Consider the following 14,496-nt stretch of genomic DNA (forward strand, 5'->3'; position numbering starts at 1 on the left):
TGTTTAAGACATCACCCGGGGGACTAGTGATTACGCGGTGTATAAGTAACACTAGTGGATGTTATGAACTCCAACGGACTTACATGTACCGTTCTCTTGTAAACTTGGTTAACCATGGTTGTGCGAATTGTGCTTAGCATATTATATTGTGAACTATATGCTATTAGTGTTGCTAGCTTAATGGGGAACGTGGGTAGTAGTTTATGCATGATCGATTGCATGTTGTTGAATTGCTAGCTTGTATGTGGTATTGTGTAATTGTATGCAAGTAAGTAGATTATATATGATCATGTATAATTATTGCATTCACTAAGCGTTAGCTTACCCCTCGCGTTGTTTATCTTTTTAGTTGCAGGTGAGGATAAAGGGAAGGGGATTGTTGGACACTAGATGTCCTTGGCGATGTGCTTGTAGGAGCTTTTGGAAGTTGACCACCTTTTGGGTAGTTTAGTCCCAAACCATGCTCGTTGGGTCGTTTGGTTTATAAACTATCATTGTATTCGGTCAAACTTGTATTAACTTAATTAATGGCCTTTGTGCCTTTTGTAAACATTGGAAATGGTTGTACGTTTTAATGGAACTTGTGATTTGGTCTACATATTTAATTGGCGCATAAATGTGTATATATATATATATAAAAAAAAAAAAAAAAAAAATTTATCGTACGGAGTACGGGTTGGGTTGTTTCAAGTGGTATCAGAGCGTGGTCTAAGGGATTTAGGTGACTTGAGATAGGCGCCTAGACTTAGACTTTTGTGTGTGCATTGTGCGGGACTTGTAGGACTTTGGGTCGGACCGGGACTTGGTTAGTACATAGGTTCATGTGAACTAATCATGTGTTATTTGTTCATGTTGTGTAGCAAGCATCGAGCGAAATGAACGTTGTACTAGCGAGTTAACGCGACGTGCTCGCGTAGTAATGATTAGCTACCCTTACTACGGGTGCAAATCGTGTCAAACAAGCGATGTACGACGATTGTCGAGCGAGATGGAGTGGTATGGTGTATAGGTATATATGTGTCATGTCTTTAGTTTCGTTGTTTAATCCTTTCCGTTTTATAGAATGAAGATGAGAAACGGACACGACACCGATATTGGGGGCACGAGCGAGGACCCCGAGTTCACGGCCAAGGTTGAGGCCATCTTTCAACGCCAAAAGGCGGAGTTTCGCGAAGATGTTAAGAAGATGTTTATCGAGACGATTGACGAACAAGTCGTCGCTTTGGTTAAGGAGCAAATTAAGATTGCTCTTCAAGAAGAAAATGGGGGAAGGCGTGACTTTTTCTTCAAGAACTTTAGGGATGCTCAACCTCCTACTTTTGAGGGCGATCGGGACCCACTCAAGAGTGCCCGATTCATCTCCGATATGGAGGGGGCCTTCCGTACTTGTGAGTGTCCACCCGACAAGAAGACTAGGTATGGTTGTAGCATGTTAAGGGGTGACGCGAAATTGTGGTGGGATGCTAAGATCCAACTCTATGGTGAAGAACAATGTATGGACTTCACTTGGGAGGAATTTAGAGCGGAGTTCTTCGATGAGTACCGAACTTCGGCCGATCTTACAAGACTTAAGGACGAGCTACGTACCTTGAGGCAAGGGTCGATGGACTTGAACACTCTCAAATCCGTGTTCTTGTCCAAGACGCAATTTTGCCCGGAGTATGTCGGGAATGATAAAATGTTGAAAGAAGATTTCTATCGAACCTTGAATGATAGTTATCAAGAAAAGATTAGCGTAAACGTGGTGAAGAGCTTCGATGAGTTGTTTAATATGGCGAAAGGGTTCGAGGCACTTGTGATGAGGAAAAGTAGCCTTACCTTGGGTAAGAAGAAGTTTGAAGCTACTAGCCAATCGAATTTTTCTAGCAAGAAGTTTAAGAAGGGCTCCGAGAGTGTGGGGAGCGTGAAGAAAGGTGCTTCGGGGGACTTCCCCTATTCTTGTCATAATTGTGGGCGAAGGGGGCATATGGCCCGAGATTGCACCAAACCATCTTCTACTACAAAGTTCACTTGTTACAATTGTGGGAAGGAAGGACACAAGAAGACCGAGTGTCCCGAGTTGCGTAATGAAAATGCTAAGCGGATAGAGAAGGCAGCGGGTACGGCTAGGGGTCGTAACTACTTGATGTCTAATGAAGAAGCTAAACAATCCAATGAAGTCGTTTCAGGTACTTTCATGGTTAATTCTAATCCGGCTCGGATACTTTTTGATAGTGGTGCTAATTTGTCTTTCGTATCTCCAAGTTTTGTGCCTAAGTTAAATAAACCGCTAGTAAAGTTGAGTCGTCCGGTAGAAGTTGAAATAGCGGATGGCAAGACGGCGCTAGTGGTTGATGTGTGTAAAAATTGCAATGTTGTGTTTGGCGCCGAAAGTTTCGAAATTGATCTTATTCCGATGACTTTGGGTGATTTTGATGTAGTCGTTGGTATGGATTGGCTCGATCGTTATAGAGCCGATATTGCATGCCACGACAAGTTTATTCGTGTAAAGACCCCAAGTGGGGGAGAGATGATTATTCATGGTGACAAACGAAGGAGATCGGTGCCGATATGCACTTTTGCTCGGGCACGACGTCACATTATTACCGGTGGTATGGCTTTCCTTGCTCATGTTGTCGACGCTCGTAATGAGCCACCACCTATTCGTGAAATTCCGGTAGTTAATGAGTTTGAAGATGTCTTTCCGGATGAGTTACCGGGTGTTCCGGCGGAAAGACAAGTAGAATTTCGCATCGAGTTGGTTCCGGGGGCTACCCCCATTGCTAAAACTCCTTATCGTTTAGCACCAACGGAGATGCAAGAGTTATTGAATCAAATTCAAGAATTGCTCGAGAAGGGTTTTATCCGACCTAGTGCTTCGCCATGGGGCGCTCCGGTCTTATTTGTGAAGAAGAAAGACGGTAGTATGCGTATGTGCATTGATTACCGTGAGTTGAATAAAGTGACGATCAAGAATCGTTATCCACTACCTAGGATCGACGATTTGTTTGATCAACTTCAAGGCGCAACGTATTTCTCTAAGATCGACCTACGGTCCGGCTATCACCAAATGCGGGTCCGTGAGGAAGATATTGAGAAAACGGCTTTCCGAACGCGTTACGGGCATTATGAATTTGTAGTTATGCCCTTCGGTCTTACGAATGCACCGGCGGCATTCATGGATCTTATGAACCGGGTGTGCCAACCTATGTTGGACAAGTCGGTTATTGTGTTCATTGACGACATACTAGTCTACTCGAAAAGTATGCACGAACATGAACGTCACTTGCGTGAAGTTTTGAAGACGCTAAGAAAAGAGAAGTTGTATGCAAAGTTCTCTAAATGTGAATTTTGGCTAAGGGAGGTTCAATTCCTTGGTCACATTGTGAACGAAAGCGGTATCCAAGTGGATCCGGGGAAGATTGAGACGGTGAAGAGTTGGGGACGACCGACTACGCCCACGGAGATCCGAAGTTTTCTCGGATTGGCCGGTTATTATCGTCGGTTTATCCAAGACTTTTCTAAGATTGCTTCTCCATTAACAAAGTTGACGAGGAAGAGTGCTAAGTTCAATTGGGAAAACGAGCAAGAAATTGCTTTTCAATTATTGAAAGAGAAGTTGTGTCAAGCTCCGGTGTTAGTGTTACCGGAAGGTGTCGAAGACATGGTGGTTTATTGTGATGCTTCTTTAAATGGGCTCGGGTGCGTCCTTATGCAAAGGGGTAAAGTCATTGCTTATGCCTCTCGACAATTAAAGGAACACGAAACGAGGTACCCGACTCATGATCTTGAAATGGCGGCGGTTGTGCATGCGTTGAAAATTTGGCGCCACTACTTATATGGTGTCAAGTGTACGATATATTCGGATCATAAGAATTTGAAACACCTTTTTACTCAAAGGGATTTGAATTATCGTCAACGTAGATGGATGGATGTGGTGAAAGATTATGATTGTGAGATACTTTACCATCCGGGTAAGGCGAATGTGGTCGCGGATGCGTTAAGTCGAAAGACTCAACATCCGGCGATACGTATAACATCGTTACGTTTGATTATCACTAACGACTTTCTTGAAAAGATGGGTGAAGAACAAATAGAGGCTTATGTTCACGATAAGCACGCGGAACGAATTGTGGGCCAATCGGAGTTTATTACTATGGGTCCGCGGGGTTTGTTGTCCTTTCAAGGAAGGGTGTGGGTGCCTAAGACGGGTGATTACCGGCGAGTGCTACTTGATGAAGCACATAAGTCCAAATATTCCATTCATCCGGGTGCAACGAAAATGTACTATGATTTGAAGAAAGATTATTGGTGGCCCGGCATGAAACGTGATGTGGTTAAGTATGTTGAACAATGCGTCACGTGCTTGCAAGTCAAAGCCGAGCACCAAAAGCCTTACGGTAAGTTACAACCATTGGAAGTCCCGAAATGGAAATGGGAGCACATTACCATGGACTTTATTACCAAGTTACCGAAGACGGCGCGAACTCAATACGATACGATTTGGGTGATTGTTGATAGGTTGACGAAAAGTGCCTTGTTTCTTCCCATTAAAGAAGCAATATCGTCGGAGGCCTTGGCTAAGTTGTTTATCAAGGAAGTGGTCTCGCGGCATGGCGTTCCTATATCTATTATTTCGGATCGAGATACCCGTTTTACATCTCGATTTTGGGAAAAGTTTCATGAAGATATGGGTACACAATTAAAGTTGAGCACGGCGTATCATCCTCAAACGGACGGTCAAACCGAGCGTACGAATCAAACTTTGGAAGATATGCTACGGGCGTGCATCATTGATTTTGGTGGTAGTTGGGATGAGCATTTACCTTTGGTGGAATTCTCATACAATAATAGTTTTCATACTAGTATCGGGATGCCACCTTACGAGATGCTTTATGGCCGAAGGTGTCGAACTCCCATTTGTTGGGGAGAAGTGGGTCAACGAGAAATCGGAAGTTCCGATTTGGTTTTGGAGACGAATAGTAAAATTGAAATGATTCGGGCTCGACTTAAAGCGGCGCAAGATAGACAAAAGTCTTATGCCGATAAAGGTAGAAGAACGATTGAGTTTCAAGAAGGTGATATGGTGATGCTTAAGGTTTCTCCATGGAAGGGTGTGATTCGGTTTAGGAAGCGAGGAAAGTTAGCTCCTCGGTTTATTGGTCCTTTCAAGGTATTGGCACGTGTTGGGGAGGTTGCTTATCGATTAGAGTTACCCGAAGAACTTGCGGGAATTCATAATACGTTCCATGTTTCCCATCTTCGCAAGTGTCTTGTGGATGACTCGACTTGGGTGCCATTGGATGAGATTACTTTGAATAACAAGTTAGAGTATGCAGAAGAACCGGTTGCAATCCTTGATGAAAAGGTTAAGATGTTGCGGAACAAGGAAGTTAGAACCTTCAAAGTGCAATGGCGACATCGAAAGGGTTCCGAGTTTACATGGGAATCCGAAGAGTTTGTTTTGGCTTATCTTCCGGCTTGTCATGCGGCTTGGATCGCGAGGACGCGCTCCGATCTAAGTGGGGGAGAGTTGTAACACCCCGCTTTTCCGTACACGCTTAAAGGGTCGTGCGAGACTTAAGGTTGGAGTTTAGGCGTGTATTAGAGTGAGCGTTTGGGTTGTATAGTTGTGGAAACCTCGGAATTTTGTTAACTAGTCGAAGGGGCCTGTTGCAGCCCAATGTCGCGCCGCGACAAGTGGGTCCGCGCCGCGGCCCACAAAGCAACTCCAGATCAGAAAACGACTTAAACAGGATGATTTGTCCTAGTGCATCGTCGCGCCGCGACGAGTGGTGCCGCGCCGCGGCAGACCTGCAGGTCAGGTCCCGGATTCTATTTAAATTAAAGGATTTTGAGGGGCAAAATAGTAAATGGACGTATAGATCAGATGGGTGCATTAAATCTGGTCCACTAGTTCATTTATTCATTTTCCTTTTTCATTTTCTTTCAATTTCTCTCCCAAAACTCTAACACCCATTTGGATTCAAGGTGAGATTGGGAGAGGAAGGATTGAGGGTTGATCTTTGGAGCAAGTGTTAAAGTTGTTCCTTGTGACTCTAGCTACGTGGTGATAGTCTCGGTAAGTTCTAACTCTAAGTTTCGAGTTTTAATTGATTATGGCTAGGGTTTTGGTTAATAGAAGCTTGTATGACCCATTTGGGAGTAAAATGGGTGAATTTGGGTTAGGTTGTTGTAATGAAACCCTAATGGCCATAACCTAGGGTTTTGGTCTTGTAATTGTGAGTTTGAAAGTGTTAATGATATTGTAAGCATTAAACACTTGTTAGAATTGAAAGAGATGTCATTTGGGTCAAGAATGTGCTAGTTGACCTAGTTTGGGTAAAATGGGTGTAAATTACCCTAGGTGGATGTCAATTGAGGCTAGTAGACTTCAATGCACTAATGTTGGTAATTAAAGTCGAGTCTTGGCCATTAAGAGGGCGGTTGTGGTGTGGTTGGGTCATTTAATGCGAAATTGAGTCATTAAATGCCCAAGTAAATGTAATGTGGTTAATTCCACTAGTTTATGTATTGAATTGGTACTTAATGTATTAGGTACTTGGCTTTGAAGTTTGGAAGCGATTATTCATCATCCTTGCGTCAAGGTGAGTGGAATAATTATGCGTGAACGTATATAATGTATTTATTTGTGTGGTGTGAATGTGGAAGTGTCGCGGTGTTCAAGACACCACATTCTAGGTAACGAGTAGTATTGTCGCGGTGTTTAAGACACTACTCATTGTGTGATTGACTTGTGGTATTGTCGCGGTGTTTAAGACTCCACAAGGTCATGAGAGTGGAAGTGTCGCGGTGTTCAAGACACCACTCATTGTATTGAATGAAGTGTGGATTCGTCGCGGTGTTTAAGACGCCACATTGTTGTAAGGGTGAGTTAGTCGCGGTGTTTAAGACATCACCCGGGGGACTAGTGATTACGCGGTGTATAAGTAACACTAGTGGATGTTATGAACTCCAACGGACTTACATGTACCGTTCTCTTGTAAACTTGGTTAACCATGGTTGTGCGAATTGTGCTTAGCATATTATATTGTGAACTATATGCTATTAGTGTTGCTAGCTTAATGGGGAACGTGGGTAGTAGTTTATGCATGATCGATTGCATGTTGTTGAATTGCTAGCTTGTATGTGGTATTGTGTAATTGTATGCAAGTAAGTAGATTATATATGATCATGTATAATTATTGCATTCACTAAGCGTTAGCTTACCCCTCGCGTTGTTTATCTTTTTAGTTGCAGGTGAGGATAAAGGGAAGGGGATTGTTGGACACTAGATGTCCTTGGCGATGTGCTTGTAGGAGCTTTTGGAAGTTGACCACCTTTTGGGTAGTTTAGTCCCAAACCATGCTCGTTGGGTCGTTTGGTTTATAAACTATCATTGTATTCGGTCAAACTTGTATTAACTTAATTAATGGCCTTTGTGCCTTTTGTAAACATTGGAAATGGTTGTACGTTTTAATGGAACTTGTGATTTGGTCTACATATTTAATTGGCGCATAAATGTGTATATATATATATATAAAAAAAAAAAAAAAAAATTTATCGTACGGAGTACGGGTTGGGTTGTTTCAGTCTTTCATAGCATATTTCGAAGAACGTTGCATTCGAGTCATTGAGTTCATCAAAGATTATTATTAAATCAATTTATAGTTGGATAGTGGATATTATGAAATGGTATGCATGCCTGTCAATTTTTGATGTAAAGAAAGATTGTCTTTTAAAAACGAATGTAATATTTGTAAAATGTATCATATAAAGGTCAAATACCTCGCAATGTAATCAACTATTGTGAATCGTTTATAATGTATATGAACGGGTCCTTTCAACTTCAAGGGGCAAATTAGTAATTTGGCGTATGAATCTGATGGGAGCATTAAATCCCAACCACACACCCATTTCATTTAATTTCTTTTCCCTTTTCTTTGTATTTTCTCTCCCAAAACTCAACACCCATTTAGATTTAAAGTGAGATTTGAGAGTGAAGGATTGAGGGTTGATCTTTGGAGCAAGAATTAAAGTTGTTCCTCTTGTTTCTAGCTACGCGTTGATAGTCTCGGTAAGTTCCAACTCTATGTTTTAAGTTTTAATTGATTAATGGCTAGGGTTTTGGTTACTAGAGACTTGTATGACCCATTTGAGGGTAAAATGGGCAAATTTGGGTTATGTTGTTGTTATGGAACCCTAATAACCATAATCTAGGGTTTGGTTTAATGAAATGGAGTTTGTAGGTGTTAATGGTATTGTCAAGCATTAAACACTTGTTAAAATGTTGTTGAAATGGTAAATAGGTCATGTTTGACAAGTTTGGTAGTGAAAGTGTTAAATGGATCCAAAATGGGCTAGTTGACCTAGTTTGGGCGAAATGGGTATAAATTACCCTAAGTTTGTGTTAATTGAGGTTAGTAGACTTTAATGCACTAGCTTTAGTGGTTAAAGTCGGGTCTTGGCCATTTAAGGGCGGTATTGGTGTGGTTGAGTCATTTAATGCGAATTGGGTCATTAAATGCTCAAGTAAGTGTAATGTGGTTAATTCCACTAGTTGGTGTATTAAATGTGCACTTAATGATTTAGGTACATTGCGTTAAAGCTCGGACGTACATAATCATCATCCTTGTGACAAGGTGAGTGGAATAAGTATACATGTACGTATATGATGTGTTTACTTGTAGAAATGGATATGTGTTGTCCAAGTTAGTGATATATGCGTTGTACGCTAACGGTTTTAAGAACGGATATATGTTGTCCAATTTAGTGTTATATGTGTTGTACACTAATGATTTATGAATGGATATGTGTTGTCCGAATTAATGTTATATGTGTTGTACACTAACGACTTTATAAACGGATATGTGTTGTCCAAGGGTTAGTGATATATGTGTTGTGCACTAACGGTTGTTATGAACACCAATGGGAAATTAGAGTACCATTCCTTTTACGGTTGGTTAACCATGGTTGTATGAATTGTGCATTAGCATACTTAAATATGTACTATATGCTTTTGTTATTGCTAGCCCAATGTGAATTGCGGTCATTGGTATATACATAATGTTTCGCATGGTTGTCGAATCGCTAGCTTGTGTACGGTGTTGTGTAAGTGTTTGCAAGTAGATATATTATATATGTGTATGTATAATTATTGCATTCACTAAGCATTAACTTACCCCTCTCGTTGTTTATCTTTTTAGATGCAGGTGTGGACAAGGGCAAGGGGGTTATTGGGCACTAGGTGTCCTTGTTGATGTTATGATGAAGCTTTTGGAAGTTGACCTACGTTTTGGGTAGTTTAGTCCAAAACCATGCTCAAGGAGTCGTTTGGATTATAAACTATCATTTGTAGTTGGCCAAACTTGTATCATATTCGTTAATGGCCTTTGTGCCTTTTTGTAAACATTAAACTCGTTGTATGTTTTAATGAAGCGTGTGGAATGGTTTACATATTTAATTGGCGCGTAAATGTGTATCATTTTAAAAAAAAAAAAAAATTTATCGTACGGAGTACGGGTTGGGTTGTTTCAACATTGTGTTTCTAATCTTGCTGTTGAAGTTTGCAATATTGAAAGTTCGGTTAACCAGCTAGTTTGTTTTTTGCGAGATTTTAGATTTCATTTTCTTTAAGTGTGCATTATTATATGTCTGCAAAGAACTTTCATTTGCTCTTAATGTATCTTTTGGTTCCAATAGTTTACTTATGTGTTTCGATTGGGCTTACAATATCTGAAATGTAAAATCTTAAATGTGAGTAGGATATTTCTAGTTATTAGCAACATTATTTCTAAGTTGATGGTTGTTCTTGGTATTCTTTTCGCTTACCGGTATTCTTTGATGGTATTTACATTTTGCATATGTAATTACACTATATGTTCCTTCTTATTAGCTCTCTTGAAATGAAATACTCGTATTATGTTTTTATCAAACTAGACCGAGATTATGGTTCTTTTTTGTCGAGAACATTAGTGCACTTTGAAGTTTAGGCATGCTAATGTTTTTCTGGTTAAGTGTTTCACTAACGAGCAACTAATTGTTTAAAATTCACTAATCGTTAGCTTAATCATCTGATTATGATACTTTATTTTGTAATTAGAAGTCTTTTTCAATCTCGGGGGGATGCAGTTCACGGCACTGACCTAATCAAAGCCCCTGAAGAAGTCAACTCGCGTGAAAGATTTTTTATGTGTACGCGCGTTTGACCCAGAAAACGTGTGGCAACTCTACAACCCAAAGCGCGACATTTGGATTACTCTCCCCATACCAAAGCGTGACATTTGGATTACTCTACAACCCAAAGGTTGGATTTTGACATATTTTGGTGTGGTTTCAACAGTAGGTAGGTTATTCGTTTTAGGTGGCGGTAGTGATATCGGCTTTCGAATTCGAAAATAGAATCGGGTTTGCAGTTATGGGTGTTCAAGATGATATATATGTAACTGGAGGTGTGATCGGACCCGAAGGCTAAAATTGGGATATCAAAAAGATGTCGGATGTTCATGTTATAAAATGATCTATTTTTTCTTGTAAATTATCTCATACGGGTCAAAAAGTAACATTAAAAGGGTCTGGTTAATCACTACTAGTCAATCTATTAGACAGTTCAAGAGCTAGTATGGTTGACCACTTTTTCACTTCTTCAATGGCATCACAAGTTCAATTCCAAGTAGCAACGGCATTTGTAATAGTAAAGCTAAGACAACTAGTAAAGATATCATGACTTGAACCGTTTTTACATCTTGTGATAGATTTTTTTTTGTTTTTTTTTTTTTTTTTTTTTTTTTTTTGCCGACAAAAAATAAAACTCATAAAAAAACGAGGTTGTTTTTCAAAGAGAAACGCCCTCAACAGATAATAAAATAGAAAGAACGGGGATAAACAGGCGAGCTCGCACATAGAAAGCAACCATCTAAACAAAAACTATGTATAAACGAGCCTCCTCCTTATTAGCTCTCTTGAAATGAAATACTCGTATTATGTTTTTATCAAACTAGACCGAGATTATGGTTCTTTTTTGTCGAGAACATTAGTGCACTTTGAAGTTTAGGCATGCTAATGTTTTTCTGGTTAAGTGTTTCACTAACGAGCAACTAATTGTTTAAAATTCACTAATCGTTAGCTTAATCATCTGATTATGATACTTTATTTTGTAATTAGAAGTCTTTTTCAATCTCGGGGGGATGCAGTTCACGGCACTGACCTAATCAAAGCCCCTGAAGAAGTCACCTCGCGTGAAAGATTTTTTATGTGTACGCGCGTTTGACCCAGAAAACGTGTGGCAACTCTACAACCCAAAGCGCGACATTTGGATTACTCTCCCCATACCAAAGCGTGACATTTGGATTACTCTACAACCCAAAGGTTGGATTTTGACATATTTTGGTGTGGTTTCAACAGTAGGTAGGTTATTCGTTTTAGGTGGCGGTAGTGATATCGGCTTTCGAATTCGAAAATAGAATCGGGTTTGCAGTTATGGGTGTTCAAGATGATATATATGTAACTGGAGGTGTGATCGGACCCGAAGGCTAAAATTGAGATATCAAAAAGATGTCAGATGTTCATGTTATAAAATGATCTATTTTTTCTTGTAAATTATCTCATACGGGTCAAAAAGTAACATTAAAAGGGTCTGGTTAATCACTACTAGTCAATCTATTAGACAGTTCAAGAGCTAGTATGGTTGACCACTTTTTCACTTCTTCAATTGCATCGCAAGTTCAATTCCAAGTAGCAACGGCATTTGTAATAGTAAAGCTAAGACAACTAGTAAAGATATCATGACTTGAACCGTTTTTATCCATCCTGTGATAGTTTTTTTTTTTTTTTTTTTTTTTTTTTTTTTTTTTTGCCGACAAAAAATAAAACTCATATAAAAACGAGGTTGTTTTTCAAAGAGAAAGGCCCTCAACAGATAATAAAATAGAAAGAACGGGGATAAACAGGCGAGCTCGCACATAGAAAGCAACCATCTAAACAAAAACTATGTATAAACGAGCCTCCTCCAACTACCCGAAAAACCTTAATACGAAACTATACAATACTAAACCGAAACCATCTTGTGATAGTTACTGCAACTATACTGTTGCTAATTAACAATACATCAGTGAACAAACAATTCATCTTTTATAAATAGTTGCAAGAAATTAACAAAAAGGAAGTAGACAAACAATTTCATAACCCATCAAACACAAGTCTTGCAGGCACGTAAAAGAAATATAGTTACACAAATTCATAAAGACCTACTACCACTAAGTAAACGAACAGCCTTTGAATGTTTCCTCAATGAACTACCCTCTTCCTGCAATGAATCATATAATGCAAGTTAGCTTCTACATCTATATATAGCTCACATATGCAGGTGGCGAGCAAATAAGACGTGCAAAACAGTGTTGACCTTAATTGCTTTTTTTTTTTAACAGCAGTTGATGATAAAGCTATTGTTACAATATCAAAGTAGGAGTATTTTGGTCTAAAACACAGTTAATAGTACGAGTAGTTGTTAAGCATTAAAATAAGAATTTAAACCATTCCAGTTTTGTTGACCCGTTATCACCAACCCAACTGCGCAAATCGAACCATTCATAAATAATGGTTTAAAACTGCCAACTGAAAAAACAATCCAAGAGATGGAAACACTCACCTTGTAAAATGGCTTGCAAATGACAACATCCTTTTACCAAATTCGATAAACCCACTGGTAGAACGAAAGTAGAAAACACTTTGCTAATAGAGACAGTTTACAGGACCATCACCAAATTAAGAAAGAACCCTAAATGTTGGACTAAAGAGAGCAGAACAAATAACAAGCTAACTACTTTCGTTATCCCTTCTCATCCTTCTTTCATTAAAAACCAGAATAGATGGTGAAGAGTTACACTAAACATGATAATCTTAGCCTAGGAGAACGATGGAAAAGTTCATAATGGACTCAAAGTTGAATCCGGTAGGATAGCGTTACTCAAGAAAATAATTTAAAATAGTAAAGATGAACTAAGAAAAAGACACTTAGATATGAAGAGGGTGACTAGTCATCTCCTTCAAACAACTATGAAAATGAAGGGCTTGAAACTCAGCTGAACTACATACAAATATAAATTACTACATGCTTATAGTTGAATCTAGGTATGACAATAACTACATTAATCACAATCCATCAACTTCATCATCAGCTCATCAACCACATAAAATGTAAATAATTATCAAACACCCAATTGTCTCTGTAACACCACATAGAACCTTAACTTTAACTTCCTATATCTAATTCGAGCACATGAAAACCATCATAATCCACTTTCTGCAAACCGATTAATCCACAACAGCACGATACAATTCGTGTACCTTTCGATAACTATTATCCAAACCAGAACAAACCACTAGCTTATAATTAACTCTATATACAATCTACCTCTACAATAATTAAAAAGTAAACATCTTTATTTACAAGGATGTTAGCCTAATCGCTTTCAATTCTCAATCCGATCAATATTAAGGATACGGCAAAGCGTCTTCGTAGCAGTAGCCGCAACCAAATCATCATCCCTATTACTAAATAACTCCATTTCAAAACACTCACTTCTAGGAGAACTAGGAGCAGATCTCGTAATCAAACTCGACAAATCAACATCCGAATCGGAATCCGAATCCGAAACAGAATGCAAATCAAGTGAAACACTCCTTTTCGGTTTAACTGAAAAACTAGGAATAGGTAATGAACTAGGTGGTGGTGAATTTGAATAAGCAGGTCCAGCCCAGAGCTCAGAGTAAACTAATTCACTCATGGAATCACTAATACTTCTAGGTATAGATACAGCGCTACTACGTGTAAGATCAATCGAGTGCTTAGGGTTTTGATTGTACGGAACTTGTTTATGAACAAAATTAGGGTTTGGTAGTATACCTGCATATCGAGATTGAAGCGCGCGACAATTGATTGTATTATAATTACGATTACTGACGTCGATTCTAGTATGATACTGATTTTTATTTTGTGTATAGACCATGAGTGTCTCCATTTCGAACTCAATTGATTTATATAAAATTATAATTGTAACGATAATATTGTGACGGAAATGTAATTGAATTTATCTGATGAAGTGAAATCAGATCTATTTGAGCTACGTGTGTGTGATTTAAAGAGTAATTGTAGTAATTATGTATGATTTGAAATTAATGGATTATTGAGTATTTAAGAATCTTGAAAAATGATGTGAAGATATCAGACAAGAATGGATGTGAATATACTGAGAGATGTATTTAAATAACGTTTCAAATCCGCCCTGTACGATGACCCCACGTGTAAAATGCCAAACAAAAGGTTCACTTGCGTCACAGGGAGATTGTTCACTTTTTGAGCAAAAAGTGCAATCTGCATATGACGTGGCAGTATCAGTATTTAACAATTAAATAATCCTGACGCTCATCGAGTGTTAAATAGGTCCTACTAGTTTTATTTTTTCTTTTTATTTTATTTTATTATGAATACAAATTATATTACATATAATTAAAAACATA

The 14,496-nt window shown here is 38.9% G+C and overlaps 1 protein-coding gene across 1 annotated transcript; it reads right to left on the minus strand.

Annotated features, from left to right (window-relative positions):
• Positions 1-12,094: 12,094 nt before the first annotated feature.
• Positions 12,095-14,160, minus strand: LOC139899305 (uncharacterized). The gene is made up of 2 exons (XM_071882132.1): positions 12,626-14,160; positions 12,095-12,283 (listed from the first exon to the last, which is right to left on the minus strand). The coding sequence occupies exon 1, from the start codon at positions 13,995-13,997 to the stop codon at positions 13,449-13,451; it is 549 nt and encodes a 182-aa protein (XP_071738233.1). The 5' UTR covers positions 13,998-14,160; the 3' UTR covers positions 12,095-12,283; positions 12,626-13,448.
• Positions 14,161-14,496: the final 336 nt, after the last annotated feature.

Source organism: Rutidosis leptorrhynchoides, chromosome 3 (genome assembly GCF_046630445.1).
Source record: "Rutidosis leptorrhynchoides isolate AG116_Rl617_1_P2 chromosome 3, CSIRO_AGI_Rlap_v1, whole genome shotgun sequence".
NCBI lineage: Eukaryota > Viridiplantae > Streptophyta > Magnoliopsida > Asterales > Asteraceae > Rutidosis > Rutidosis leptorrhynchoides.